The sequence below is a fragment of the Anguilla anguilla genome, chromosome 7, assembly GCF_013347855.1.
Source record: "Anguilla anguilla isolate fAngAng1 chromosome 7, fAngAng1.pri, whole genome shotgun sequence".
NCBI classification, from domain to species: domain Eukaryota; kingdom Metazoa; phylum Chordata; class Actinopteri; order Anguilliformes; family Anguillidae; genus Anguilla; species Anguilla anguilla.
Genome location: NC_049207.1, coordinates 53,268,605 through 53,295,269, shown reverse-complemented (window position 1 = coordinate 53,295,269; position 26,665 = coordinate 53,268,605). Strand labels below are relative to the sequence as shown.

The following is a 26,665-nucleotide window of genomic DNA, read 5'->3' as shown; positions in this document are numbered from 1 at the left end:
TGTAAATTTCTGTTCGGTCACCCGTGGCAACTTCAGGCTGTTTTTGACCGTGGTATTTCATTTGGAATCTCGCCACCCAAACAGCGGGCGTGATTCTGTGAGTGACCTTCCATTTACACTGGAAGTGTCCCCTACTGAATAATTTTCAATCAAAGAAAGGACAGAAGACAGAACCTAGGCCACAGGAATTTGATGATTTTGATATATAGCTTGGTGCAGGGCCTGTTTATCCTTAAAATTATTATTAAATTGCGATTGACACCAGTAATGATGTTTGGCTTACTAATAATGAGCCAGTCACAGATGACATGATAGATATTAGGTTTGTAAGTGGCTGAAGATGCTTTTCTGTGGAGCAGCACACAGTAGTCTTATTAGAGAGCAAGTTCATTTGTATGTGGAATTTATTTGGAAGAGCGTGCTGTGAATAAGAAGCAAATTACTTTCAGCAACTGAGATTTTTCTGTTAATTCTGGCCGCAGGGAAGTGCTGTTCTTTTATTGGTAACGTTTTAGGACTTTAAGTATTAACGGCTAAAAAAAACTAAAAGTGCATCTGTTTTAAAGCTGCAGGGATTAGTACCCACTTGGGACATTGGTAGTGAATTTGGGTTTATGAATATCTGGATACGTTTGGTGCAGAGGTGGAGACTATGGCCGTTTGCTTTCGCTTGTTTGTAGTTTCATCTTTCATTGTGTGTTCATATGGGATGCCGCCCCAGTCACCTCTGGATTGCCCTGTAGCAATCGCCCACTCTTAGCCGGTAGAACGAGGGCCTGAATGATCAGTGCCTCTTTTGCTGAATGCCATTCCCCTGCAAGACTCTTCAGGTTCGAAGACTGTCGGTGCGTGGACATCCATCATCTTGGAGAGGTTAATGATTCCATTCAGATTCATCTGCACCGTGAGAGAGACATCCTCCAAGGAGATGGCCTTTCTACCTGTTATTTGTCTCTTTAAAAAAAAAAAAAAAAAAAAAAATTTTTTAATCTTTGCAGAGGCCTCTCAGTAATGTGTTGAGCGGTATAGACAGACCGCGCTGTGCAGCTTTTCTCTGAAATCCAGATGTCATCGTTTTGCAAAAGCTGGAGCAATTAGCTTTGCAAACACAAACAGAAAATCAATAGTTTGCTGAACAGTTGATCGATGAAGGAAAGGATCAGGGTACAGTTTAGTTCGGTGAAGTAATTTTAGTGAAGTGTGGGCATGACAGTCTGTCCACCTAACTCTACTGCTCGGCTCACGCTGTCAGTGAAACGTTGCTCTCACGTGTCACGCGTACATTTCATACATTTACACATTCCAGTAAATTAGTTTAGCCACTCAGCGTGACTTTCGTCTCTTGCTATTTTCACGAGAGGTATGTCTCTTTTCAAGAAGAACATTCCAGACAGAGCACAGGCAGGATCTATGACAAGCGAAACAGAATAGAAATGTTTGACTTTGCAGAAATTGTTTGCTTCTCACAGTGCTGACTCGGTACTTTTTTAGGAATTGCTCCCCTGCCAAAATAGAAAGTTTGCTTCCAGGCTCCAGAGTAGAGTTTTTGGCTTTTACCTGTCCTGTTCTGTGGATTCAATTTGTGAGTAATGCTTGCTCTCTCCTCTGGCCCTGCCTTCTCCCTGTCTGGCCACTCCCCTGGCCCCTCCCATACCCTGCTGTCTACCTATGGATCTCCACTGTCCTTCCCCTGGCTCTTCCCTCACCCTAATTTCCACTCCCTGTCTGGCCCCTCCCCCTTCCTCCATCTACCCTCCCCCTCACTGCCTGGCCCCTCCCTCTCCTGGCCCCTCCTCCTCCCTGCCTGTCCCCTCCCCCTCTCTCACTGCATGGTCCATCCCCTGGCCCCTCCCCTCCCCCCTGTCTGGTCCCCCCACCCCTCTCTGTTTCCTCCCGCAGACAGGAGGACCCGCCCCGGCCCTTCCCCCTGCACCCGTGCCTGCGCAGCGCGGAGGCGGAGCTTCGCTTCCTGCGCAGCTGCGCCCGCCTGCTGGCGCTCTGCCTGCTGCCCCCCCGCGATGCCCGCTCCCACAGCCTGCGTGCGGTGCTGGTGGAGATCATCGCCACCCAAGGTGCGCTCGACCCCCCCCCACCCAAACCGCCTGGGGCCAATCGGTGCCCTTCCCTGGGCCCTCCCCTCTGTCGCCTACCAACCCCAACCGCTGCAGTACGCGCTGGTTTGGGTGTGTCCCGATATGGCTACGCCCAAACCAGCGACACGGGTGCAGAACGTGATGAAGAGCAGCAGAGCCCACTCACTACATTAGTACCTCCAAACTATCCCAGGGCTTATTTCTTAAGTGTGCCGCTGCGTGATGAGTGTTTTGTCCCCTGCTAGGGTCTTCATCAGCAACGTTTGTTGATCATGCCTTGGTGCATTTTAAAGTGAGTTTTTGGTTATTTGGGAATCAAACCATATCAAATCAAAATTTATTTATATAGCGCATTTCAAAAAAGCAATTGTTGCAGTACGCTCCACAGGCAACCCCGGCCTAGACCCCCACAGGAGCAGGCCTGAACCACACGTAGTGTAGTGTCTGGGCTCTGAAGGCTTTGCTACCGGGCATTGCACACAGTCCATGGGGGTGCTGAGGTAATAATGTTCAGTGATGGAGGTGAGGGTGGAGTGAGTGTGTGAGAGATGGATGGACCATCCGAACCGCTGGAGTCTGCACCCCCACACGTGTGAGCGGAAACGTAGATGGATTAACGGGCGGGGGGGGGCGGGGGTGTGCACACAGGACTTGTTTATCTGCCAGACGGGAATTAGGTGAGAAGAAAAATCTCCTCATTAACGGCCCTTAACAAAATCTTTATTGCTGTTGTTACTTAGCAACCTCTCCCATCCAGGTAACCAGTTGCAGCAAATCCACCATCTGGCCCTTTCGTTTGGTAGATGAATAATCTCACTGTTGTGTTGTGGTTATGACTGCACATCAAGAGGTTTGAATATCTGTGTTTGAAAGCATTCTGTTTGGCCTGTTTGAACCTTGAACCACAGGTTTTTTCTCCTCGTTTGTAGATTCTGTGCGTGGAGACGAGCCGTTTGGCTTTAAAACCCCCGCCTCGGGCAGAGCTGGGACCCCCGGGGGGCCTGGGGCCTCTGCGCTTCGATCGAGATTTACGGCGGCTTTTATCGGGCTCTGTAACGTAATCCGCGGAAGGCGTCCGTTGAGCCCCGCGTTCGGAGCGGCTTTCCTTTGTTTACCACGCGCGTTAGCCTCCGAGCGTTATCTTCCGAGCATTATCCCTGAGAGCGCTTAGGCCGCAGAGCCTAGTGGCTCTCCTTTGTTTACCGCGCGCATTAGCCGCCGAGCGTTAGCCCCCGGGTGCTAGCCTCCGACTGTTAGCCCTCGAGTGTTAGCCGCCAAGCATTAGCCCCCGAGTGCTAGCCTCCGAGTGTTAGCCCTCGAGTGTTAGCCGCCAAGCGTTAGCCCCCGAATGCTAGCCTTCGAGCGCTAGGCTCCGAGCGTTAGCCCTCGAGTGTTAGCCCCCGAGCGTTAGCCTCCGAGCGCGCTTAGGCTGCAGAGCCGCGCGTGGGAGTCGGGGAGTCTATTAAACTCCGCTACTCCCCCCCGGGCCCCCGCTGGACACTGGGCTTAATTAGCTCGCTCATTTCCAATTTGCGCACATTATCTGCCGGGCGATTGCGAATCCCCATCTCTTTTTTAATGAGTCGTGGCGCCTGAGGAAACGGACGGTCAGCGTTCAGTCTCCCAAGTCGCCGGCAAAACCGAGTCACTCTGACTCTGTGAACTCTGTCGAGATTCAAAGCGGAGCGCTTTAGCCTTAGCGAACTGCACGTTGCTTAGAACTGCAAATGCGAACCCGCGTGCTACTTGAATAAGTGTTGCAATTCTTATCACGTATAATGACAGTTGGTAAGAGTTTGTGTGGGGATATCGCACAGCTATGGCCAGCTGTAGTTTCCACAATGAAAGGAAATAAAGACGGAAGAGATGCTCTTCAGGGAACAACACTCTTAAGATCAGGGTTTAATCTCACTGGTAGCTCATGGTTCCTCTCCATCTTATGGTTTGTGTGGGCTCTTTATTATCACTCAAATACGCAGTTAATTAAAAAAGATGCATATATATATCTATAATACACGTTGTATCACAAATATACATCATGTACTGCACATACATTTTAGTCGTTAAAATCATTTCTTTTCTCCAAAGGACCTGCTGTCCCACTTATATCAACCACCCTCCATTATTGCCTCATTGATTCTAAGGCCACATAAAAGCATTATGTCATCTTATAAAAGTGAGAGAGCAATTTTATGGGCAGTGTGTGTTTGTGCATGTGTGTGTGCGTTAGTGTACATGTGAGGATGTTTGTGTGTGCGTGAGTGTGTAAGTTTGTGTGTGAATACGTGTGTGTTTGCGCATGTGCATGTGTGCTCGTGGGTGTGTGTGTGCGCGTGTATGCGCGCTTGTGTGTGTGTGCGCGCTCAGTGCTGTGAGCGGGTCTGTAAACAGAAGCCTCTGTTCCCCGCAGTGCTGAAGCCCCTGGTGGAGGTGCTCAGCGACCCCGACTACATCAACCGCACGCTGCTGGCCCAGCTGGAGCACCGCGAGCAGGTGAGCGAGCACCACCGGAAGGCCTACACCTACGCGCCGTCCTACGAGGAGTTCATCAAGCTCATCAGCGGCAGCGCCGACGTGCACTTCCTCAAGCAGCTGAGGTGAGACCGCCCATCACGCCGCAGCCGCCTCTCAGCCCCGCCCACACTCCGCTAGCCCCTCCCCTTCCGCCGCCACCCAGCCATGCCAACACTCCGCTAGCCCCTCCCCCTCCACAGCCGCCGCCCAGCCACGCCCACACTCCACTAGCCCCTCCCCCTCCACTGCCGCCGAGCCACGCCCACACTCCACTAGCCTTACATCAACTCTCCCCCCCCCCCCCGAGATGCTTGGTTACAGGTCCTGGGGCCATATTCGTAAAACCCTAGCGGTGACCTAGGATCAGTTTTCCCTGGTACACAGCCGAACCTTGTCCGTTATGAGCTAGAAGACAAAACTAGTCCCAGATCAGCAATATTTCATGAGTATGTGTCCCGGGCTCCCATTGGCTCTAGTGACGGGACAGGGCGAGCAGCGTGCTTCCTGGTTCCTCGTCTGTGTGTTTTCCGTGCCGAACCCCGGAGCGATATAAAAGGATTTTGTCGCCGGGGGCGATCGTCAGTACCATCAGTCGAACCTGCCGTTCTTCTCACATTCACGTAACGTGACAGAGGGTAGTCTCGGCATCCCAAGCGGTTTTCTGCCTCATCTAATGTCCTTCTCTTGCGTCTCGCCGAAGCACACAAGGACATGTTCTATGGCGGCTGTCAGGAACAGGCACTTTTTTTTTATGACGGCGGTGCTGTTTTTGCTCTGAGAGAACGGGGGGGCGGGGGGGGGGGGGGCAGGAACCGGCTCTCGAGCGGAATAATGTAATGGAATATGAATGAGCCCGGGGCTCCATGAAGAAGGGTTTTGGAAATGTGCGTCAAGCCACCGTCATTCGTTACCCCGTGCAGTGCAGCACGTCTGCTGCTCCGTGGCGAACGGGTGGGGGGGGCGGTTTGGGGGGGTGGAGGGTGGGAGGAGGGGGTTGGGGGGTTCACACCAGCAGACAGCCCTCTCCAGACGTGTCTTTGGAAACCCGCGTCTCCAGCACGTCTCTTGTGTAAGTGGCGGGCTGCGTGCAGTATTGGTTCAGAAAGCCCGCCCCCCCCCCCCAAAGGAAGCCCAGCTGCCGCAAGGTGGCCGTGATGCTCTTATCGAGGGGCTCCTGCCTTCGCCCGCCGTTCTGCGTGACTGGAAACGTTAAAAAGAAGTCCTCTGTGCTCTGCTTTGCTCTGCAGCTGGGGCCGTGGCCCTGCGTTCTCCCTCTTTCTGAAGAATAGGTCAGCGCTGAATAATAACGGAGCTGCTCGGTGACTCTGGGACCTCTGGGACTCGCGCTGCCTGAAGTCTGGGCTTTGAGTCTGTGAATCAGCTGGATGACTCGTCTGTGTGTTCGATCGCCCCCCCACCCCCACCCCCCTCCTCACAGGCACCTCTGATCCGCGCCTCAGCGGGTCAGCGGGTGTCTGGCATCCTGCGCGTGTTGGCGGGCTTTGATTGATAGGCAGGTCGAGAGCTGGCTCGGCTGGACTTGCTGAGTCACTCCCCCCCCCCCCCCCCCACCCACCACCCACACCCCCATCGGCTTGGGATACTGCCTGAAGGTCACATGACCTCGTTGCAGCCTGTGACTTAGAGCCAGGCTGAGAGAAGCATTCATTTGGTTGGCTGATATGGCTCATCAGTTAGCGTACTGGGTGCTCACTGAAGTGCCTCTGGCAGGATTTATGATTAGCTTCTCTTGTTTTTATACTGAGTCTTTTAAAGGGTGTCGTTGTGCTGCGTTTGTGCGCATGTGAGTGATTGCGTGTGTACAAATTTGTGTGCAGGTACACATTTGTGTGTGTAATCGAGTCCGGACCGTGCCAGTGCAGACTTTGGCCGGTAACTCCACAGGGCAACGTGTACAATAGTTATACATACACTACCAGAGAAAAAACCGTTACAAGGTCATTGTGGCTCTGTTGATTTATACGGAGTTAAAAAGCCATAAATCAGAGACTGTTCTTGTGACCCTAAAGACTGACTCTGGCCATATCTTTCAGATCGCATGTCTGCTGTGTTCCTGAAAGGAGTTATTTTATACAACGGGGAGAGTCTATTTTTAATCTGATAAATCTGGAACATGAATTGTGCAAATAATGGGGATATTGCGGATGTTCTGTTTATGTACAGTGTAATAGGATAACAAGGAAAGGATTTTAGAACACGCTGTAATTTCTGGGGGTAGTTCATAGAAACATGAATAATTTTCCATGCAGCGCATTTGCTGAATGATACATTCTGTGTTTCTGTTTCGCTGAGTAAATTCTCCAGCGGAAGCTTTTGTTGGGTTTGCACTGGAAATGGCAGCCAGGGAATGTGTTGCTAAAGAATAAAGTCAGTTGGCAATGCACTGCATTCCTGGGTTCTTTCCACACTAGATTGGCGGTGCGACCCACACACTGTGGAAATAAGGAGGAACTCTGAGGGACTGTTGGGGTTTATTCAGACTTTTAAATAGCTGTGTGATACAGCAGGCAGCTTTTGCGATTGTGCTGTCCTTTTCCCGCTGAAGCAAGTCTCCAGATTAAATCGCTGTCTCCATGAAACTGCCGAGAGAGACCTTTGCTGAGTGTTTGGCATTTCACCGCACGGAGAAAACGGTCCTTTTGGTTCCCGTCACTTAGCGTTTTCGTTTGTTCCGAAAAAGAAAAGAAAAAACAAGAGTATAAACGGACCGGTTAGGTTGGGTCCCTAGCCTTGCGCTAACAAGCTACAAGCTATTACGGAGGCAGCGGATTGGCCCCCGTGTGACCAGCAGTGTTCCATTTTCTGCTGCATGTTGCCGAAATGTACGCAATTAGGCCACTGAAATGCCTAACTGTGCAGTGTTTGAAGTGCTGAAGGAAATGAGGAACTGTGTGTGTGTGTGTGTGTGTGTGTGTGTGTGTGTGTGTGTGTGTGTGTGTGTGTGTGTGTGTGTGTGTGTGTGTGTGTTGGGTGTGTGTGTGTGTGTGTGTGTGTGTGTGTGTGTGTGTGTGTGTGTGTGTGTTGGGTGTGTGTGTGTGTGTGTGTGTGTGTTGGGTGTGTGTGTGTGTGTGTGTGTGTGTGTGTGTTGTGTGTGTGTGTGTGTGTGTGTGTGTGTTGGGTGTGTGTGTTGGGTGTGTGTGTGTGTGTGTGTGTGTGTGTTGGGTGTGTGTGTGTGTGTGTGTGTGTGTGTTGTGTGTGTGTGTGTGTGTGTGTGTGTGTGTGTGTGTGTGTTGGGTGTGTGTGTGTGTGTGTGTTGGGTGTGTGTGTGTGTGTGTGTGTGTGTGTGTGTGTGTGTGTGTGTGTGTGTTGTGTGTGTGTTGTGTGTGTGTATGTGTGTTGTGTGTGTGTGTGTGTATGTGTGTGTGTGTGTTGTGTGTGTGTTGTGTGTGTGTGTGTGTGTGTGTGTGTGTATGTTGTGTGTGTGTATGTGTGTGTGTGTGTGTGTGTTGTGTGTGTGTGTATGTTGTGTGTGTGTATGTGTGTGTGTGTGTGTGTGTTGTGTGTGTGTGTGTGTGTTATGAGCTGAATTCAGGCTGCTGCTCTGATTCATGCTACACCAGGAGGAATGCTGAAGGAACTTAAATAATTAGGACTAATGGCCCTGAAGCAGGAAGCAAATAAATAAACAAACAATAAAAAAATAATCAGGGCTGCATATCCATTAAGCCACAAACTGGAATGATGAAGCATTGGTAATTTAATCATATAATTTATGGCCTCCGCTTTTGTCTGTGGAAGAATTGAGCTTGCAAGATTTTTCCAATTGCAATTTTGTCACACATATTTTACCGATCTGGCAGCTCAGGCAAAGAAACAGAAAAAGAACTGCATGTATCAGTAAATCACAGACTGAAACAAACATGTCTGGCCCTTATTCAACTTGTATCACAATAGATATGTCTCCCATCATTTCCATGGCAACACCAAGCTTCTGAAGGATTACCAATGGCAACAGACAAAATGAGACACTTCATGTGTGCTAGAGCCAAAAAAAGAACTGTGCAATGCTCGTCAGGATATGAAATCGGCTGGACTGTGAACGTATGTAAGCTGCACAAATAATATTTTTTTTTTATTTTTTTACATTTTTTAAATGCACAACACACTGTAATCAAATCGAACGTCTTGAATAATACGCTCTTTAAATTAGGGTGACTTTAGTCCATTATGGTTGTCGTAATAGAATGGAATGTGTTCTCATGGCAACGGTTGCCCTCTTTTCCTGCAGTGTAATAAATAGCTCATCAGGCTCGCAGGCATGTGCAAGGCGCATCCTGAGCACAGCCTGCTTTGAACCTCGTGGAGGAAAAATAAAAAGGAATCCAGCTGCATTTGAATACCACTGACACCTCCCCCTTTTCCGTGAGTGACAAGATGAATAGTTTCTGATCAGAGGTGGAAAAGAAAATCCAGGTTCAGAAAGTAAAAGTCCTCCCCCCAGTATTTTGTTCCAGTCGCCTGGATTTTGCTAATTGGCATAATTCTTCAGCTGGGAGGTAGATCTAATTAGTGAATTCAGCCAGCTGGGTTCACGGGTGGAAGACACACATGGCAGGTTTTTTTTACCTTCCGACCCCTGGACTTTACACCTCTGTTCCTGATCGATGGTTGGTGATAACTCTTTATTCCAGGGCAGCAAAGTTGGCCACTGCACTAAATCCTCCACAGTAGTCCCTACCCATCCACCCCTACAGTCTCTTACACATGTCGCTTACACTGAGCAGTTCCATTGACAAGGGCAGAGCAGTACCCAAGCTGTAATGTATTGGACATGATTCCGCTACTAGTGTATTATTCGTTAGTCTGAGCTCCCCCTGCTGGTCTTTTTAAGTATAGCTTTCCCTTGTGTTGCGCGTGCACGTGCTGCTTGTTACGTTCGGTTGGTGATCCAGTAAATGAGTCCGCACCCAAATACCGTTAGTCTCCATCTCAGCGAGTTAATATTGGTTAAATACAACCATCAAGATTTTACACACGCGACAGTCCAGTTACAAAATTCACGTGCCCTCAAAAACCGGGCGCATGCAAAGCTGCTCCAGAGAATATGCTTTCGTTGCGATGGTCTGCTTAGGCGCAGCACGCCGATGAGTTGCGCCTTTGCGCAGAACCGCGAGCGGCAGTGTGACGGTTAAACGATTCGGTCCTTATGTGTTCCATCGGTAACTGACTGGTCCTTGTTCCTGAACTTTTAAGTGACATTTAGATTTGTGTTCCGTATTGAATATTTAGCACGTCTCAGGATTAGATTTCTTGGGTTATCTTATTTGACGTCTGAGCATTCAGCTGGCTAAATCCATTACCCTTTTCTCTTTATTATTTGTGCATGGCGAACTGAGAGACTGCTCAAGTACATAGCGCTCAGAGAGCATTAAAAATGCATAGCGCTGAGACCAGAGATTAGACATTGTTTTGAGGTTTTCATTTACTTTTCCTCCTTAGGAAACAATTCGATCCTGCGTGACCAAAGTGCCTCTACACTGGCTTTAGAAATTGTGTAGCTGTAGAAGGACTTTGGAAGGAGTCCGTAGAAGTATGCCAAACCTGCAGTCCCTTTTCCTCTCCTATTGTGGCTTCATACAGTGAAATCTTAAGCATGTTTAATATTTGATAACGAGAGCAGGCTCTTTAGTCAATCTAGGCTCATTGTTCAGTTCTGTATTCCAGTCACACTGGTTTATTAGTTTCTCTGTTTTATAAAAGGCTTTGCTTGTGAAGCTTAGAGGACAGTGTATCACCAGGAGTGTATGTGCAGTGCTGTGGATGAGATTAGCAGCTCTTTAGGCCAATGTCAATGGCTATTAGCGATGGTTGTTGCGGTTAGTTACATGCATTGATAATTGCATATTATGCTGGTCTGGGAATGTTGTTAGCTGGGTCTGGTCACTTTGCAATGCACATCAATGCCTTTATGTTGTCCTCTGTTGTAAATTTCTGTGGATTAGGGCAGCAGCTGAATTGTTGTAATGTTATGTTTTTTTCCCACAGGTACCAGATAGTGGTGGAGATCATCCAGGCGACCACCATCAGCAGTCTCCCTCAGCTGAAGAAGCAGAAAGGTCAGCCCAGCCCAGCCCAGCCCAGCTCGGCCTCTACACGTCCCACCCACTTTAGCTTCACTCCTTTAGCCTACATAACAGTCCACAGACAGCAGTCATCTGGAGCCAAATTTACCTGGTTCTTCAAGAGCTTCTGGAGACACAATGCGGGAAGAGCAGAGTGAAAACTGAGCCGTTCGCCGTCCCGTCATGAAGGGGTGGCCTTTCTCCTTTTTTTTTCGATCTGTGGGTGTCTGGCTCCCTCTGCCTTTCCTGGACCTCATCAGTCATGCGGTGATTTCGCTGTGCCTGTGAGGCGAGGCCTCTGGCTCGCTGCTACACGCGCAACCAGGCCTCTGAGTCCCACTGGAGACCAGAGCTCACGCAGACGGGCAGGAGCCGCAATGAGCGCTCAGCGTTTTTTAATATTCATACCGCGAGCCGCTCCGTGGTCTGGCTAGCGTGACCGACAGGGGCCTGAACTGCTGTAGCTGTGGCTGTCGTTCTGCGGCGCACGGTTCAGGTGGGAAATCCTCCTGCAGAATCCGTGCCTGCGCTCTGGAACGAGAGTGCTTCTCGTCTCATATCGGCTGGTTTCTTCCTGCCGAGGTCCAGTGAACCTAATGCACGGTAAAAAAAAAAAAGATATTAAGGTCGGGGAAAAGCACAGCAGTGATTTGTAGAGTTTAGTGTAAAACTATGAAAAAATGTAAGGTCCATTTAACACCTAGCCACTAATGGAACACTAAACGCCTGGACGCTACTCATTATTTAAGTGTAACACCTCTGCCCCAGGGTCTAAAATCTACCCGCTTTAATTAAAAACGAAATATAACAGATGTAGTCCGTGTTGTAGACTGGGTTATTTTAGACAGAAGCCGTGTTCCTTTGTGTAGGAGGCTTTCCCAGTATGGCTCTTCGTGACATCATAGCTCAGACAACACAGGCTGCAGCCCTGAGTCATCGGCGCCTCCATCAGAGAGCCATCCAATCAGCCGTTTACTGCACAGCAGAGTCTAATAACCCCTTACCTGAGTCAGACAGCGAGGAACATCCTTCCCATTGCGCTGCAGCGATGGCTTTTAACCCTTTAAGGTGCAAGGTTGCAAACATGTGATTAGAATGTTCTTGACTGAACATTCTAATGCCGATGTAACAACCGCTACTGGTAACTGAAAGCAGTGGAGTTCTAGATCAATGACTTAATATTTAGAAAGAAAAACAAACATTCAAAAATTGCGCTGCTGGTGTTTTATGTGAAACATTTCCAAGATATAAACTCTGGTCTAAATCCTTCCTCAGACAACAGACTAAACGTTGCGTCCCCTCCCGTCAGTGAGTCTGGGGCCTTGAAACATTTTCCAATAAAAGCTTTACTGTTTCTGTGCCTCAGAGTTATCATGGCTACCCGGCTTTCACACAGCTCGCCTACTGCAGTGTGAGAGGTGGTATGATGCTCTCTCTCCTCCCCAAACTTTTATTCTTTCCTTTATTTCTTTCAATCACTCTGTGAAGAGGAATGATGGATGGCAGGCTGAAGTGTTGCTGTCGGGGGGGGTGGCGGGTGGCGGGGGGGGGGCGAGTTTCACTCCCATTCCCCTGAACCAGAGCGAGCGCTTCATTCATCTGCCCCCCCCCCCCCCCCCCCACCCCACCCCGTGTCTCATAACAAGGGATCAAAAACAATCCCATAAATCCCCAGGACGGGCCGCCGGAGCGGCGTTTTTCTATCACGGAGAAAAAGTCGATGTCGCGGCCGGTCGGCTCGCCCGCCAACGTTCCTGCCTCCTTCCGATCTTTTTATCTTGCAGACGAAACGCACGATGGTGCCTCGGCTGAACCGTAAAAAAGAACCAAAAGCTCGCAGCGGTCGGTGTCCGTTCTTCAGAAGTTGCCCTTTAAAATGGATGCTATCAAGATGAGAAAATTACTAAAATAAATGAAAGAATAAATAGTAAATTGCTATTCATGCCGCATAGTTTTAGGCTTGATTGAGGCTTTTCATTTCAGTTTTCTATAAAAAACCACTTTGGTCTCGAGCAGGGTTTTATATTCAGAGCTGCCTTAATTGAATGTTAATTGGCCTTAATGTTGCATCATCCTGTTCACCCCTGTACAGACTGAACTGTGGGGTGAAATGGCTTACTCATTACTGGTGAATTTTAAGATGAAAAATGAGATGCTACAGATAAATGTGAGTTTCATCAACATCAAAGCAGTAGGACTGCCAGACTGAAAAAAGCTACCTTTTTTTTAAAGCCCAGATCCTTTAAAGAAAATTTAAATGAATCAGGCACCACAGCCTCAAAGGCTGCGCAATATGCCGTTTTATTTTTTCGATGGACCCGTGGTTGTGCAGAACGTCTCTAAGCTTCATTTGGGAAGGGTGGTTGTGCAGAAAGACTTTAAGCTTAGTTTGTATCCAGGGTTGTTTTAAATGACTCTAAGCTTAGTTTGGGCAGGGGGTTGTTCTGAATGACTCTAAGCTTAGTTTGGGCAGGGGGTTGTGCTGAATGACTCTAAGCTTAGTTTGGGCAGGGGGTTGTGCTGAATGACTCTAAGCTTAATTTGGATCCAGGGTTGTTCTGAATGACCCTTAGCTTAGTTTGCACAGTGGTGGTTAATCCCCCCCTCCCTGTGTTGTCCACAGAGGGCAAAGGGAAGGAGACGGCGGCCATGAAGGCGGACCTGCTGCGCGCGCGCAACATGAAGCGCTACATCAACCAGCTGACCGTGGCCAAGAAGCAGTGCGAGAAGAGGATCCGGCAGCTGGGGGGCCCCAAATACGAGCAGCAGGAGGAGGGGGCCACAGAGGTGGAGGGGGAGGACCCTCAGAGCCAGAGGGTGAGGGTCTCTGTGTTAAACGTGTTCTGGCTTCAGATTTGGCGTCTCTGTATTAGACATGCTGGGGATTCCGAGCAAGAGAGAGAGAGGGTATATGGACACGATGAAGCTTCAGAGACCTCTCTGTGTGTTTTTTTTCTTTTCATTGCTCATTTCTTATTCATTTTGTGTAGTTAAAGAAGGCATAAGGAACTTAAGAGGCCCAAATATAGGAAGAGGTCTCCCAATTTGTTCCTTAATCTGTCCAGATAGGCACACGTCCATTGAAAGTCCACTTTACCAGGCTCCATTTGCTCTAATGAGCCAGCAGATTTGGGAAACCCTTCGCTGTATCGAAGCCGCTGCACCCTCCCCTTCCGACCGCCCCTCCCGTTTCGCAGGAGAGGAACCCGCACTGCACCGCAGTCCTGTCTGTGAGAGCTCACGGACCTCTCCCTGCCGGGCCTGTCTGCTTTATTACATTTACAAGCCATTACTCTAATTGCCCGAGTGTTTCGGCCTCCTTTACCGTAAGCAGACATCGCCATACTTTCCATATTAAGTTGGCCCATTGACCCATTTTTTTATTAGATCTGGGGCGGCGTGCGGCGAGGACTTGAGGTTCTGAGGTTTCGCTTTCTATCGATGGATGGATTCCCCGCGGAGCTGGTGACATTTTCAGGGCCCGCTCGTCCTGTTCTGTACATCTCCCGACCCCCCCCCCCCCCAACCCCCCCTGTTCGACCCCCCGCCCACCATGTCCTCTGATTTCTTAGTTCCGTCGTCTCCTCAGATCCACACAGCCAAATAGTCTCCTACACCGAATCAAACTAATGAACCTGGCCTAATGACGTGGCCCTTTTTTACGAGCCAAGAGGAAAACTTCTCTGACTAGGACTAGACACTTCTGCCTTCAAGTGCCGCTGAATGTATCTGTGTACTTTAGATGCCTCCACGGTCATTTAAAGGATAATGTGAATGTAAGAAAAATCCATATTCATGTCCGTAGGGATATTTCAACTGTGCTGGCATGCCTATCAATTCCTCCATACTTTTTTTTAATGCACTAGATGGATTTTGTCAACCGCTTGCCAGAAGAGATCTGTTATCTTACTTGCACATCCGAGGGCGGCGTTTAGTTTGAGCACAGCGACACAGCTGGATTTGGGTCATCTTTGGCGATCGCCCCTTTTCTAGCTCCTGTTTTCTGCCCCCTGCAGATCATTCAATTTGAGGAGATTATGTCGAACTCCACCTTCCGAGGGCATTTCCGTATCTATATGGAGCGGGTGGACAAGAGGGCCCTGCTCAGCTTCTGGGAGCTGGTGGACATGTTGAAGAGCGCTAACAAGGTACGGTCCCTGTCAGGACCTCTCCCAACTGCCTTCGGGTGTCTCGCCGCGTGCCTGATCAATAAACATCAGACGAATTCTCACAGGACCTCGACCAGAACGCTCTGTTGTTGTTTTATAGCATTAGTGCTCTTGGAGAACATGAATAATTTTGAAAATCGAATGCAGGATGTTTTGAGCCAAAGGGTAGCTGGTCTTTTAATGAGATGGCAGAGCACCACATGTGAACTTCTCAAGTTGAATCTCCTTCCATAGAACGAAGTGCCCCAGCTGGTGGGGGAGATCTACCAGAAGTTCTTTGTGGAGAGCCGGGAGATCCCGGTGGAGAAGGCCCTGTACAAGGAGATCCAGCAGACCCTGGTGGGGAACAAGGGCACGGACGTGTTCCTGAAGATCCAGGCGGAGGTGTACGAGACCATGAAGGAGCGCTACTACCCGTCCTTCTTGGTGAGCGACCTGTACGAGAGGCTCGTGAAGCGGGAGGAGCTGCGGCAGTCCAGCGGGGAGGACAAGGACGAGATGGTGAGCCCGGCTGAGGTCTGACGGCACACCCACAATGCACTGTGGTCTCATTGGCGTACGGACTCCTGAGAGTCATTGGGCTTTGCCACAGCATTGCTATGGGGTGATCTCTTGTTTAAAATCAGGTCTTTGGTATTATTGATGCATACTGTCTGTGGAGAGTCATTGGGCTTTACCACAGCAGAGCTATGGGGTGATCTCATTCGCTCTCCCCCTCTCTGAGCGCCAGGCCGTCGAGGGCAGGGAGGAGGTTCTGGACGAGGGAAGCACAGCCATTAACGAGCAGGCCAGCTACGCCGCCAACAAGCTGCACCAGCTGTACGACAAACTGGAGTACAAGCGCAACGCCCTGGGCTCCATACAGAACGCCCCCAAACCTGACAAAAAGGTACAGTCTGTGCCCCTGTGTCCCCCCCCCCCCCCGACCCCCTTTTAGCTGTTAGCATACAGAACACATCGCTGATGGCATATTTGTATTTGTGTTTCATACATGGTGCATCTCTGTTCCTCTGTGTCTGCGTGTCTCTCGTGTGGCCTGTTTCATTGGGGTGAACATGCAGTTCAGTGGAGAAGTCTTTCTAAGATTCGTCCCCAAGGTTGTTTTTCTTGTTGTCCATTCCTTCATAGCTCCTCTTTGTATTCAGTACAGGAAGTGTGTAGTGTACTGAAACCCTACTGACACTATTAACATTCACCCTCAGGTAAAGCACCTTTTTAATATTAATACTGTCTATGTACTGACAAGGTACCATTAAGCAGTCGCATATCGTAGGTCACTGGGCATCGCTGATTTGATCTTTCACTCTGATTCCTGAAAATCCCGATAGCCGATGCTTCCTGATGTTTTCCGACGTTTACGAGCGGGAGGCGGAGTCCCTGCTTTTAAAGCGCACGCGTCTCGTCTTGCAGATCGTGTCCCAGCTGAAGGAGGAGATCGCGGCGATGGAGAGGGAGCACAGCGATCTGCAGGAGCACATCTCGCGCACGGACTGGTGGTGCGAGAACCTGGGCGTCTGGAGGGCCGCCATCAGCGGCACGGAGGTGGGTCTGTCCGCCAGGGCCTTGGCCCGTGGGCTTCCCCGTCCTGAGAGAGGGTCAACGTTCCTCATCGCTCCTCATCGCAGGCTAAACGCCACGGGAGCCGGTGTAGCCGCGGGCTACACTGTAGACCAGAGCCGCTTAACCCTGTTCATGAAGATATAGCGTCTTGTAGGGTTGCATTTCAACCCTAATTTGGCTGACCCGATTCTACTGATGAGCAGCTCAGTGAGATCTCTAACAGTTGAACGAGTTGTGCTTTGTCAGGGTTGGATTGAAAACCTACAGGATGGTAGATCTCCAGGAACAGGGTTGGGCAGCGCTGCTGTGGACCATGGATACTCAAATCTGTCTGTCGAATCCAAAAATCCAGCCCTGGTTTTATTTTCTCCCAGGTAATCAACTGAACAATTGGTGCAACTGCTTGGCCAGACTGTATTTACACCTGACTCCCAGGTAAAGGGAGGGTGGAAAACGAGCAATACTCGGCCCTCGGGGACCGTGGTTTCAGTAGGCTGTGATTTCAGTAGGCTTCAGTAGGCTGTGGTTTCAGTAGGCTTCAGTAGGCTGTGTTGGGGATTTTGTCTAGCTCTGAGTAGGGCAGTCACCATAAGGCCATCATGTTTGATGAGGGTGACATGCTACTCAAACCCTCCCCTCCAGCAGATTCTTTGGAATCATTACCTTTCTTCTGTCACAGTGGCAGATGTTAATGAGACGAGAAGTTCTCTAAATCTCTCGGGCACGATTGGCCTTTTACGCCCCGTCTCTGTGAAACCGGTGAGAGGCGGAGGAAATGAACAGATGACTCCTTCCGCACTTTTTCCGTCTGGCGGCACAGTGTGAGGGCAGGGAATTAGTTTCAGGGCGAGAGGAAAAACATCGGCCTTCAGGAAGGGCTCGGAGGAAAACCGGAAATCCTGAGATGGATCTGGAGCTGGGCTGCCCAGCCCTACTCCTGGAGATCTGCCATCCTGTATGTTTTCACTCCAACCCTAATTTGGCACACCTGACTCTACCAATTAACAGCTCAACGAGATCTCTAGCTGTTGAATGAGGTGTGCTTTGTTGAGGTTTGAATCGGACCCTACAGGATGGTAGATCTCCAGGAGCAGGGTTGGGCAGCCCTGGCCTGGCGTGCAATGAGACAGAGAGAGAGAGAGAGAGAGAGATGTGTGCCATTTTTCTTTTTTTATAGTACGAATTGGCATCTGTGATGTGTGAGCCAATTCGTGGGTGGAAGCGACACACGGCAGGACTTTTACTTTCTGACCCCTGGACTTTCCACCTCCGCTGGACAGGCTGGAGAAACGGACATAAATTTAATTTGATTTCTCATTAATTTGCCTGCCTGTCAAAAAGCAGTCACCGCTCACGAGGGTCATGTGACTGAAACGGGGAGCTAGCGGGGGGCGCTGCGCGGGCTGAGTGTGACTGCGTTCCACAGGCCGCCGAGGAGAACGGGGAGCAGATGGCGTGCTACGCGGTGACCGTGACCCTGCTGGGGGGCGACGATTCGGACAGCAACCGCTGGACGGTCAGCAGGAAGCTGAGCGAGTTCCAGGCGCTGCACAGGAAGCTGACGGAGGTAAGCGATTCGCCAGCGCACCGCCCGCGGGTCCGCGGCTGCAAAGCCCGTCCACCTCCGCTTCCGGACTGTTCTAATCAGCGTTCGAGCGCTGCCGCTTCAAAAGGCCGCCGGCGTTTATCAGTCGCCGTAACAACGAAGCCAGCCCAGAGGTTGTGTCGCCATGGAGATGGGACTGAGTCACCGTGCTCACCATATGTTACCGTGAATACTAATTGAAAACAGGAGTGTTACCTGCCACGTTCTTTGAAGCTGTGCTCCCTCTTATTTTTTTTTTTGGTCCTCTTTCTGTCTCCGTCTGTCTTTTTTTTGGTCTGTGCAGTGCTTCCCCTCCTTGAAAAAGGTCCAGCTGCCCTCCATCAGCAAACTGCCGTTCAAGTCCGTGGACCAGAAATTTCTGGAGAAGTCCAAAAACCAGCTCAACACCTTCCTACAGGTGAGACACTCACCCATAATGATCATGGTGATCAGTGGTATGGCGGAGATGCTTAATTCAGCTTCTCTGCTCTGTGTTTAATTATTTTATAGCTGAAATGAAGCCTTTCATGTTGTTAACCAAAGCCAATTTACCTTGACGTGGTGTAGTGTACTGATTCACCCTGAGGAGTCGATTCATCCAACGGTGTATTTTGAGACACTAATGACATATGCGTCCATAGCAATTAGTTTAATGACGTCGACTGTGGGCGGCCTATTTAAATGTCACTCAGAGTGACTGAGTTTGACTCAACCGACAGCAGACAAACCCGGCCCACAAATCGGGGGAGTGTTCAGTCAGAACGACTAAGGAGTTGGTTTTGTAACCTAAAGGTCGCCGGTTCGATTCCCCGGTAGGACACTGCCGTTGTACCCTTGAGCAAGGTACTTAACCTGCATTGCTCCAGTATATATCCAGCTGTATAATTGGATACAATGTAAGTCGCTCTGGATAAGAGCGTCTGCTAAATGCTGTAATGTAATGTAATGTGTTCAGTCGTGTAAAAGGAGAAAGAAATAAATTTTAAAAAATCTTCTCTGTGGAATTAAGAGTTCTTAATTAAAGAGCCTAATAAGAATTTGCCTGGTTTACATCCTCCCCAACAACACCTCTGAGAACAGATGTGGCTGAAAATGTGAGGATTGTGAAAAATAAATAAATTTGTTGAAGAAGCTTTATGAAAGGTGTGAAGACACAAGGAGGTGTGCAAAAGAGTATTGATTAGAATAAAGCTCCTGCAGTGGAGAGCCTGTCCTCGGGGACTTGCCGCTGAACATTTCTCTGCCTCCTGAAATTATGAATTATGGATATTTCCCCACGGGGGGATTAATAAAGCACATTCAGAAAGGATTTCAGGTTTCACAGATGAAATTTCCTCTCATATTAAATTAGCCTTTATGTCTAGCCATCAGCTGATAACCGATTGACAGTTTTTGCACCATTGGATACGCCTGCCGAGATTTTACAGGAGTAGGGTCTCTTCCGGTGGGGTTGTCATGACCACCAGAGACGGGTGGCTGGAGCTTTTTCCAAGCGCTCGATTAGCACCACTGGCACCATCGAGCATGTGCACCTGCCAGGGGTACGGCCCGGGCCTGTTATGGGCTGAGCGGAGGGGACCGTCGCGGTTTAGGGGTCACCCCTTCATCTGCCTGAGGCCGTGGCTGCCGGCGGTTTGGGCTGCGGCCCGGGCCAGTCCTGTCAGCCCGTAATGAGGGCTGGAGGGGATTAGCCGAACCCTCCAGAGAGCACAGACCACCGGGGACCCAGCCAGGCACAGATGCATAGCTGGCCTGCACATCCACTGACCCAGCCAGGCACAGACGCATAGCTGGGACCCTGCCAGGCACAGGCGCATAGCTAACCTGCAGATCCACTGACCCAGCCAGGTACAGACACACAGCTGGCCTGCAGACCCGCTCACGGCGAAGGCGTTGGGCTGCCTGCCAGTGGGGAGCGGATGATGTCTGCTCCTGATACTGCCGGCTGTCCTCAGGCGCTCTGCTGTCAGTTAGGAGAGTGCTAATCCTGCAGCAGAGCACGGCCCCCTTTCCCTGTCACTGCCCGTCACTGCCGCCGCGCTCCTGCCAGAACAGCTGCCGAGGCGACGTGCACGCTCACACGTCCCCTCCTTTCAGACGCACGTGCACACACGCACACACAGTCACACACACGCAGAGTGAGTCACACTGCCACAAGCATACAGCCACACGCACACACACAGTCACACACACGCAGAGTGACTCACACTGCCACAAGCATACAGCCACACACACACACACAGTCACACACACACGCAGAGTGACTCACACTGCCACAAGCATACAGCCACACACACACACACACACACACAGTCACACACACACGCATAGTGACTCACACTACCACAAGCATACAGCCACACACACACACAAACACACACACTCACACACACACACACAGTCGCACACACATGCAGAGTGACTCACACTGCCACAAGCATACAGCCACACACACACACACTCACACGCACAGTACCCAAGTACGGTGCATATTCTGCATACACAGTAGCCCATTCCAGGTTTAGTGCCAGAAGCTGCACTCAGGCTGAACACTCATTTCCTAAATGAATATTGAATTCTGAATATTGTCTCTCTGCACATCTCTGTGGCTCAAGACTGAAGAGAAAGCCATTCGACCGAAGGCCACTTCGGCTGCACGTTGGCAGAAAGATGTTCTCTGCAGGTGGAATCGTGGGAAGGCAGTACGGGTCTCTGATTGGTCAGCGCTCGTTTTTTTCTCCCGTTTCAGAAAATGCTGAAGGACGATCGAATGTGCCAAAGCGAGGCTCTCTACGCCTTCCTCAGCCCCTCCCCCGAGCACCTCAAGGTCATGGACATCCAGAAGAAGTCCTCCTTCTCCCTGGCCTCCTTCCTGGAGAGGCTGCCCGGAGACTTCTTCTCTCACCAGGAGGTGAGGAGCAGGAGATGGGTCTCTCTGGAACACTGACTATCTTAAAGACAGAGTACACACACTGACACTGCTACAAGCGTTCACTCAGTCAGACAACACCCACTTTCAGAGAGAGCGCATACATATACCAACATTTAGACACAGAGAATGTGCACACGCAGAATACAAACATGTTTACACACAAACGGTATGAGACAAAAACATACAGCAAGCTTTCCTGGAGCAGGTGGATGGTGTGCGTGTGCATGTGCGAGTGCAAGTACTGTACGTGTATGTGTGTATATACTGTATTGGAGGTGTGCATGTTTGTGTGTATGTGTTTGTTTGTGTGTGTGTGTGTGTGTGTGTGTGTGAGAGAGAGACACCCAGGGAGGCAGCAGTATGATGTGCTGGTGCATTGTGGGAGAACGTGTGCGTTAAGCTGCACAGCTGGACTCCTCCTCTGTGCTCTCTGTCCCCGCCCACCGCAGGAGGAGGGGGAGGACGACAGCGACCTGTCCGACTATGGCGAGGAGGCGGACGGGAAGAGGGACGCCCTGGCCGAGCCCTGCTTCATGCTCATCGGGGAGATCTTCGAGCTGAGGGGCAGTGAGTACAGGCCTCCGCACGGGTCCTCACAGTGTTCACCAGGCCTGCTTGTGTTTCATTAACACATTTCAGCGACCTTTCCGACTTGTGGAAAAGGTCCCTGGTAGCGTTCAGGAGCTACAGAAAGCTCGGTACAGGTTCAGGGCTAGTGATTAGGCATGTCCATATACTAACTTTTCCATTACAAACTAAAAGGCAAATATGATCGCACATCTGAGATGCTTTATGAACACAAGGCCTAGATGTTGTTTGTAGAAGTGGTCAACTTAATCTATGTACCTAAAATCCACCTAAAAACACTGCCAACAGAAAACTGTCTCTCAGTGTTAGCAGCTATATTATATCACTGTACGTATGCTTAACGATTTTGCTGCCAGATTTATTTAGCGTGTGAATGAAAGGGAGCTGGATTAGCGAGTGTATCAATACGTCTTCCTTGTTCGTCAGACAGCGGGGACAGGGAAGGCCCAATTAAGCCCCCCCCCTTTGTTCTTTTGTTTCATTTGGGTCGTTTCTCTGGGCTTTATCACCATGTTCTGATGTCTCTGTAGTAAGCCCCTGTTCCCCCGGCTCCCCCCCCAGTGTAACAGGATTAATCCTCTCCGTTTGACTTCCTGCCTGCCGGGAGCGGTCATGTGACGCGCGACTCCTGGCGCTAATGTCTGTGCTAACGACCCGGTGGAGATGGTGTACGACAACGAGGCAGCGCGTTTCCCAGCCGCTCGCGTTTAGATAAATCCACCCCGTCAAAAAAGCTGCCCTTCGCCAAATTACATCAGCCGAACTGTGTGCAGTGCAAGATAAGAAAATAAAATAAATCTTTTATTGCAGTAAAAGACTGGGAAGGCAACAGAGGAAAATGTATTAAATCGAGCAGTGGCTGCGCTTTCGAGTGCTGAAGGCCTAATTGCCTGAGGCAGAGACTGGCTCACTTTATAAATGTTTGTACTGTGTTTTTGTAGCTTCACTATCAGCTGTTTTTTAGGCTTTTTGTATTGAAATAAACCCGCAGATGGGATTCATCGTGAGAGGATTCCACTGACTGACTGACTGACTTGTGCCTCTTTGTGTCCCTCCGTCTCAGTGTTCAAGTGGGTGAGGAAGACGCTGATTGCACTAGTCCAGGTCACGTTCGGACGGACCATAAACAAGTAAGCATCACCGTCCCTGAGGGCGTGGTTTGGAGTAAAGATGCTGTTTTGAGTTTCTACGCCAAAGCCCTCCGTCAGTGCAGGTTGGGGTCCTATTGGGGAGTTTTTTCTCGCCACCGTTTGAGGGTTTTCTCCCCACTGCAAGTTTTTTACCTTATGTACCTGCTATCTGAGGGTTGAGGCCTGGTGTTTGCTCTGTCTGTTCTTTTTGCTCTGTCTTTTCCCTTGCTACTCTGTAAAGCGTCTTTGTGACGGTCCGGGCTCTGTAAAAGGCGCTATACAAATAAAATTTAATCGAGTTGAAATTGAATCCCTGGATTGATCGATTCTAGTTGCAGTCTTCATGAAGACTTCAGCCATTATGAAGAGGGAACATCCAGTTCATTATTTTAGTACATTTCCCCTTTATTTAACCTGGCTGGGGACCCTGTTTTCTGTGCTGAAATTTCCATGTCGAGTGCCGCAAATCAATCAATCAAATCCGTGTGAATGGAAAAGAGCGTGTTCGTAAATGGCTCCAGCGCTCTTTGTTTTTAACGCTGTCTCGTTTACGTGATGCATGTTAATTGTTGTCGCCTCCGGGCACCACGCCAAGGTCTACGGCGTCTTTCTCCCTCTGGAACAGAGTCTTGAGAAAAAGAGACTCGACCAGAGGTCATTGCCGCAAGAACTGTGGCACTGTAACGGCTTGTTCCGACGCCTCAGACGCACGCTAATTTCTCCGCCCTGTGATTAGCATTTATCACTGGATGATGATAGCTTGCCCCGTTGTTTACAGTTACTGATGGCCTCTTTGCAAAGGATTTTGCTCTGGGATGTTAAAAGCTTATTGCGGCCTTTGGAGTAATCGTGTTTTCACGGTGACGCTCCTTCCGTTTCTACCGCTTGTTCGTTACGCGACCTGTCAACCTTTGTCGCCGAACAGAGCAAAGGATCTCAGACGCTGCTCTGTCTGGCTGTGTTTATTTTGCGCGCGGGTAACCAGAATCTGTTTTTCATCAGGAATACTAATGTGGAGTTTTATCCTGATGTATAATGTCATCTATTGAGCATCCACTGCAGCAGAGCTGCACAGTTCAGGGGTCAGAAGTCATGCCAGGTGTTTCTTCCACCCATAAACTCAGCCAGCTGAATTCACTAATTAGTTCTACCTTCTGGCTGAAAAATAGTGCTGATTGGCAAATCCAGGTGACTGGAACAAAATACGCATTCATTCCAACTCTAACAAAGCACACCTTATTCAACAGCTAGGAATTTCGTTGAGCTGCTAATTTACTTTCTGACCCTGGATTTTGCACCTCTGCACCGCACTGCGCTTGTGTTGCGGTCTCATCTCAGAGCCCTGTTCCCCGTCCTCAGGCAGATTCGGGACACGGTGCACTGGATCTTCAGCGAGCAGATGCTGGTGTACTACATCAACGTTTTCCGCGACGCCTTCTGGCCCGGCGGGAAGCTGGCGCCGGCCGCCGCCGCGCGGTCGGAGGCCGAGCGCCAGGAGACCAAGGAGCGGGCGCAACAGAAGCTGCTGGACAACGTCCCAGGTACGGCGGACACGGTGGCATAGTGGTTAGCACTGTCGCCTCGCAGCAAGAAGGTCGTGGGTTCGAATCTCGGCTTGGGGCCTTTCTGTGCGGAGTTTGCGTGTTCTCCCCGTGTTCGCGTGGGTTTACTCCGGGTACTCCGGTTTCCTCCCACACTCAAAGACATGCATGCTAGGTGCGTTCCTGCGGGTACCCTTGACCAAGGCACTGGCCTCAGAACTGGAGTTGGTCCCCGGGCGCAGCACAAGAGAGGCAGCTGCCCACTGCTCCTAAGTAACTAGGATGGGTCAAATGCAGAGGACAAATTACCCCACGGGGTTCAATAAAAGTATATCTTCTTCTTCTAACGCCCTCTCTGTCCACACCTGGATCTTCCACTCTCGCCGTCCGCCCGCCTCGCTGTCTGTGCCGAATTTAAAAACGCGGCGCTTCGCGGATCTTCGCCGATCCCGCGAAGCGACGACCTGCGTGGGAGAGAGAACGAGGTGCGCCGGGAGCCGTTTTAATGTTGAACGACGGACGCGTCGTTCCGCCGTTGGCCTTCCGCTTTAATTAAAACTAATTACCCTCAGAACTAATTGGGGGGAAATTGGAGTGGGGTTGACAGCACAACAAGAGAGAGTAATTAGGTATGCTGCTCATCGTGTTCCCCTCCATCGATGCTTTCAACTGCTTCCAATACTGTACAGTCAGCATGGACCCACGCATTGTCAATGAGAACCTTCCTGAAGGCATTCACAGATACATTTCACAGCAGTATAAATATAATGCAGTATCTGAATCATGATAAATGGGCAAACATTCAAATCTTTCAGCTATTGCAATATATTATACTGCTGTGAAATGTATTTGTCACTACATTCAGGTAAGTTTTTATTGACGATGCGTGGGTCCATGCTGACTGTCCAGTTACAACATCTTGTTAATATATTTCACTGTATATTCAGTATATTCCATTTCTATAATGGAGCGGACAGCCAAGATGTGTGAAAACACATAATGAAGGCAGTCAAAGCTGGCTTTCCTTAGCGGTGTTTTAATGCTGTGTTCCATTGAAATGTGCTCCACATTCTGAATCCTGGTGTGGAGATGTGGAGGTTTAAGATGGGCACATGTCCTTCTGTCAGATGCACTACAGAACCTCGTTGGACACCAGAATGGTCGATACGGCATCATCAAGGTGTTCAACGCTCTACAGGAAGTCAGTGCCAACAAGCATCTCCTCTATGTGAGTGTGCATCGCTAATGCTGTCTTGTTAGCTGGCTCGCTAATGTCGTTATAAAACTAAATCATCAATATAAATTGATACGCCACCAGGAATTATGTGAATAGTCATACACCAATGGTTCCCAACACTGTTCCTGAAGATCTACTGTCCTATAGGTTTTCATTTCAACCCTAAGCAACCCTTAGCAGCTCATTAGGATCTCTAGCTGTTGTAAGTGTGCCTTGTTAGAAATGAAAACCTACAGGAAGGCAGATCTCCTGGAACAGGGTTGGGAACCACTGCCATAAATCGTTAGGCATTGTTAACCAATCAAAAAAGATCTGGCAATATATTTCTCTGCTTTAACACCAGCACAATTATATTGTAAGATAATACTTAAATACTTTTTTTGTCTATAATGGGCTTTCTTGTCATCCTTTCCCTGTCATTAGCAGACTTCCTGTTCCTGTGAACAGTATGTAAGGCATTGTGAGCCGTATATAAAAAGCACATCATTCTGTCCCGGCTTCATTTCAGATCCTCCTGGAGATGTTCCTCAGAGAGCTGTGTCCTGAACTCGGTGCAGAGCTGGAGCAGACCTGAGCGGCCCGTTCCACGTCCGTTCTCCCGACAGACACTGCACAGTCTGGGCCCGTATAACTCAATCCAGCTCATCGCATTAGGAGTGCTGCTCCAGGATCCAGGTTTTCCCCTCAACACCTCCCCGACTTCATCCGGCCAAAAACGATCCTAGATCAGCACTCCTGCTCTGACTATGTCTGATGAATGTGGTCCTGGGTGTGGTCTTACTGTATAGAGAAATCAGCGAGTTTCTTTAACCCCCCCCCCCCCCATCCCCCCACGGATACACCACTATCTGAACGCACTTGATGATGTAACTCTCAGAATCTGGGGCAATGGGCTTACGACTTCATTTGAAAGGTCCTCTGGTTCATTTGCTGGAAAACAGATTTAACTGCCAATGTCTGTTGCGGAGTGCCAGTTTTTTGTTTTCGGGCCTGGGTGGGTCTTTATTTATTGTGAATAGTTGTGGAATTATGAATGTTGTAAGTGAAAGATGTCCACAGACCTCTGAACATTCCTTAAACTTTTTTTTTTTTTTTTGGTGTCCATTAAAAGGCTTTATTGTGCAATACGTCATGTAAAGTCATTGTGACTATTTTATTGTTGAATAGGAATAGATTTTTATTTTTACCAAAGATAGTTTAGAGAATTTATAAGCAATAAATTGCCAAAGCGTA

General features: G+C 49.6%; 1 protein-coding gene across 3 annotated transcripts in view; it reads left to right on the top strand.

Moving 5' to 3' along the window:
* Nucleotides 1–26,665, top strand: part of snx25 (sorting nexin 25) — a 38,858-nt gene extending 12,193 nt beyond the window's left edge. For all 3 annotated transcript variants that reach the window (XM_035425802.1, XM_035425803.1, XM_035425805.1), the window contains 16 exons: nucleotides 1,900–2,072; nucleotides 4,504–4,690; nucleotides 10,614–10,684; nucleotides 13,314–13,507; nucleotides 14,707–14,838; nucleotides 15,094–15,360; nucleotides 15,590–15,748; nucleotides 16,270–16,401; nucleotides 17,846–17,986; nucleotides 18,309–18,422; nucleotides 20,754–20,915; nucleotides 21,386–21,503; nucleotides 22,588–22,654; nucleotides 24,014–24,195; nucleotides 25,323–25,423; nucleotides 25,941–26,665. In XM_035425802.1, the coding sequence (XP_035281693.1) occupies nucleotides 1,900–2,072; nucleotides 4,504–4,690; nucleotides 10,614–10,684; nucleotides 13,314–13,507; nucleotides 14,707–14,838; nucleotides 15,094–15,360; nucleotides 15,590–15,748; nucleotides 16,270–16,401; nucleotides 17,846–17,986; nucleotides 18,309–18,422; nucleotides 20,754–20,915; nucleotides 21,386–21,503; nucleotides 22,588–22,654; nucleotides 24,014–24,195; nucleotides 25,323–25,423; nucleotides 25,941–26,006 (2,266 nt within the window). In that variant the 3' untranslated portion in view covers nucleotides 26,007–26,665. The remainder of the gene's footprint in view (nucleotides 1–1,899; nucleotides 2,073–4,503; nucleotides 4,691–10,613; nucleotides 10,685–13,313; nucleotides 13,508–14,706; nucleotides 14,839–15,093; nucleotides 15,361–15,589; nucleotides 15,749–16,269; nucleotides 16,402–17,845; nucleotides 17,987–18,308; nucleotides 18,423–20,753; nucleotides 20,916–21,385; nucleotides 21,504–22,587; nucleotides 22,655–24,013; nucleotides 24,196–25,322; nucleotides 25,424–25,940) is intronic.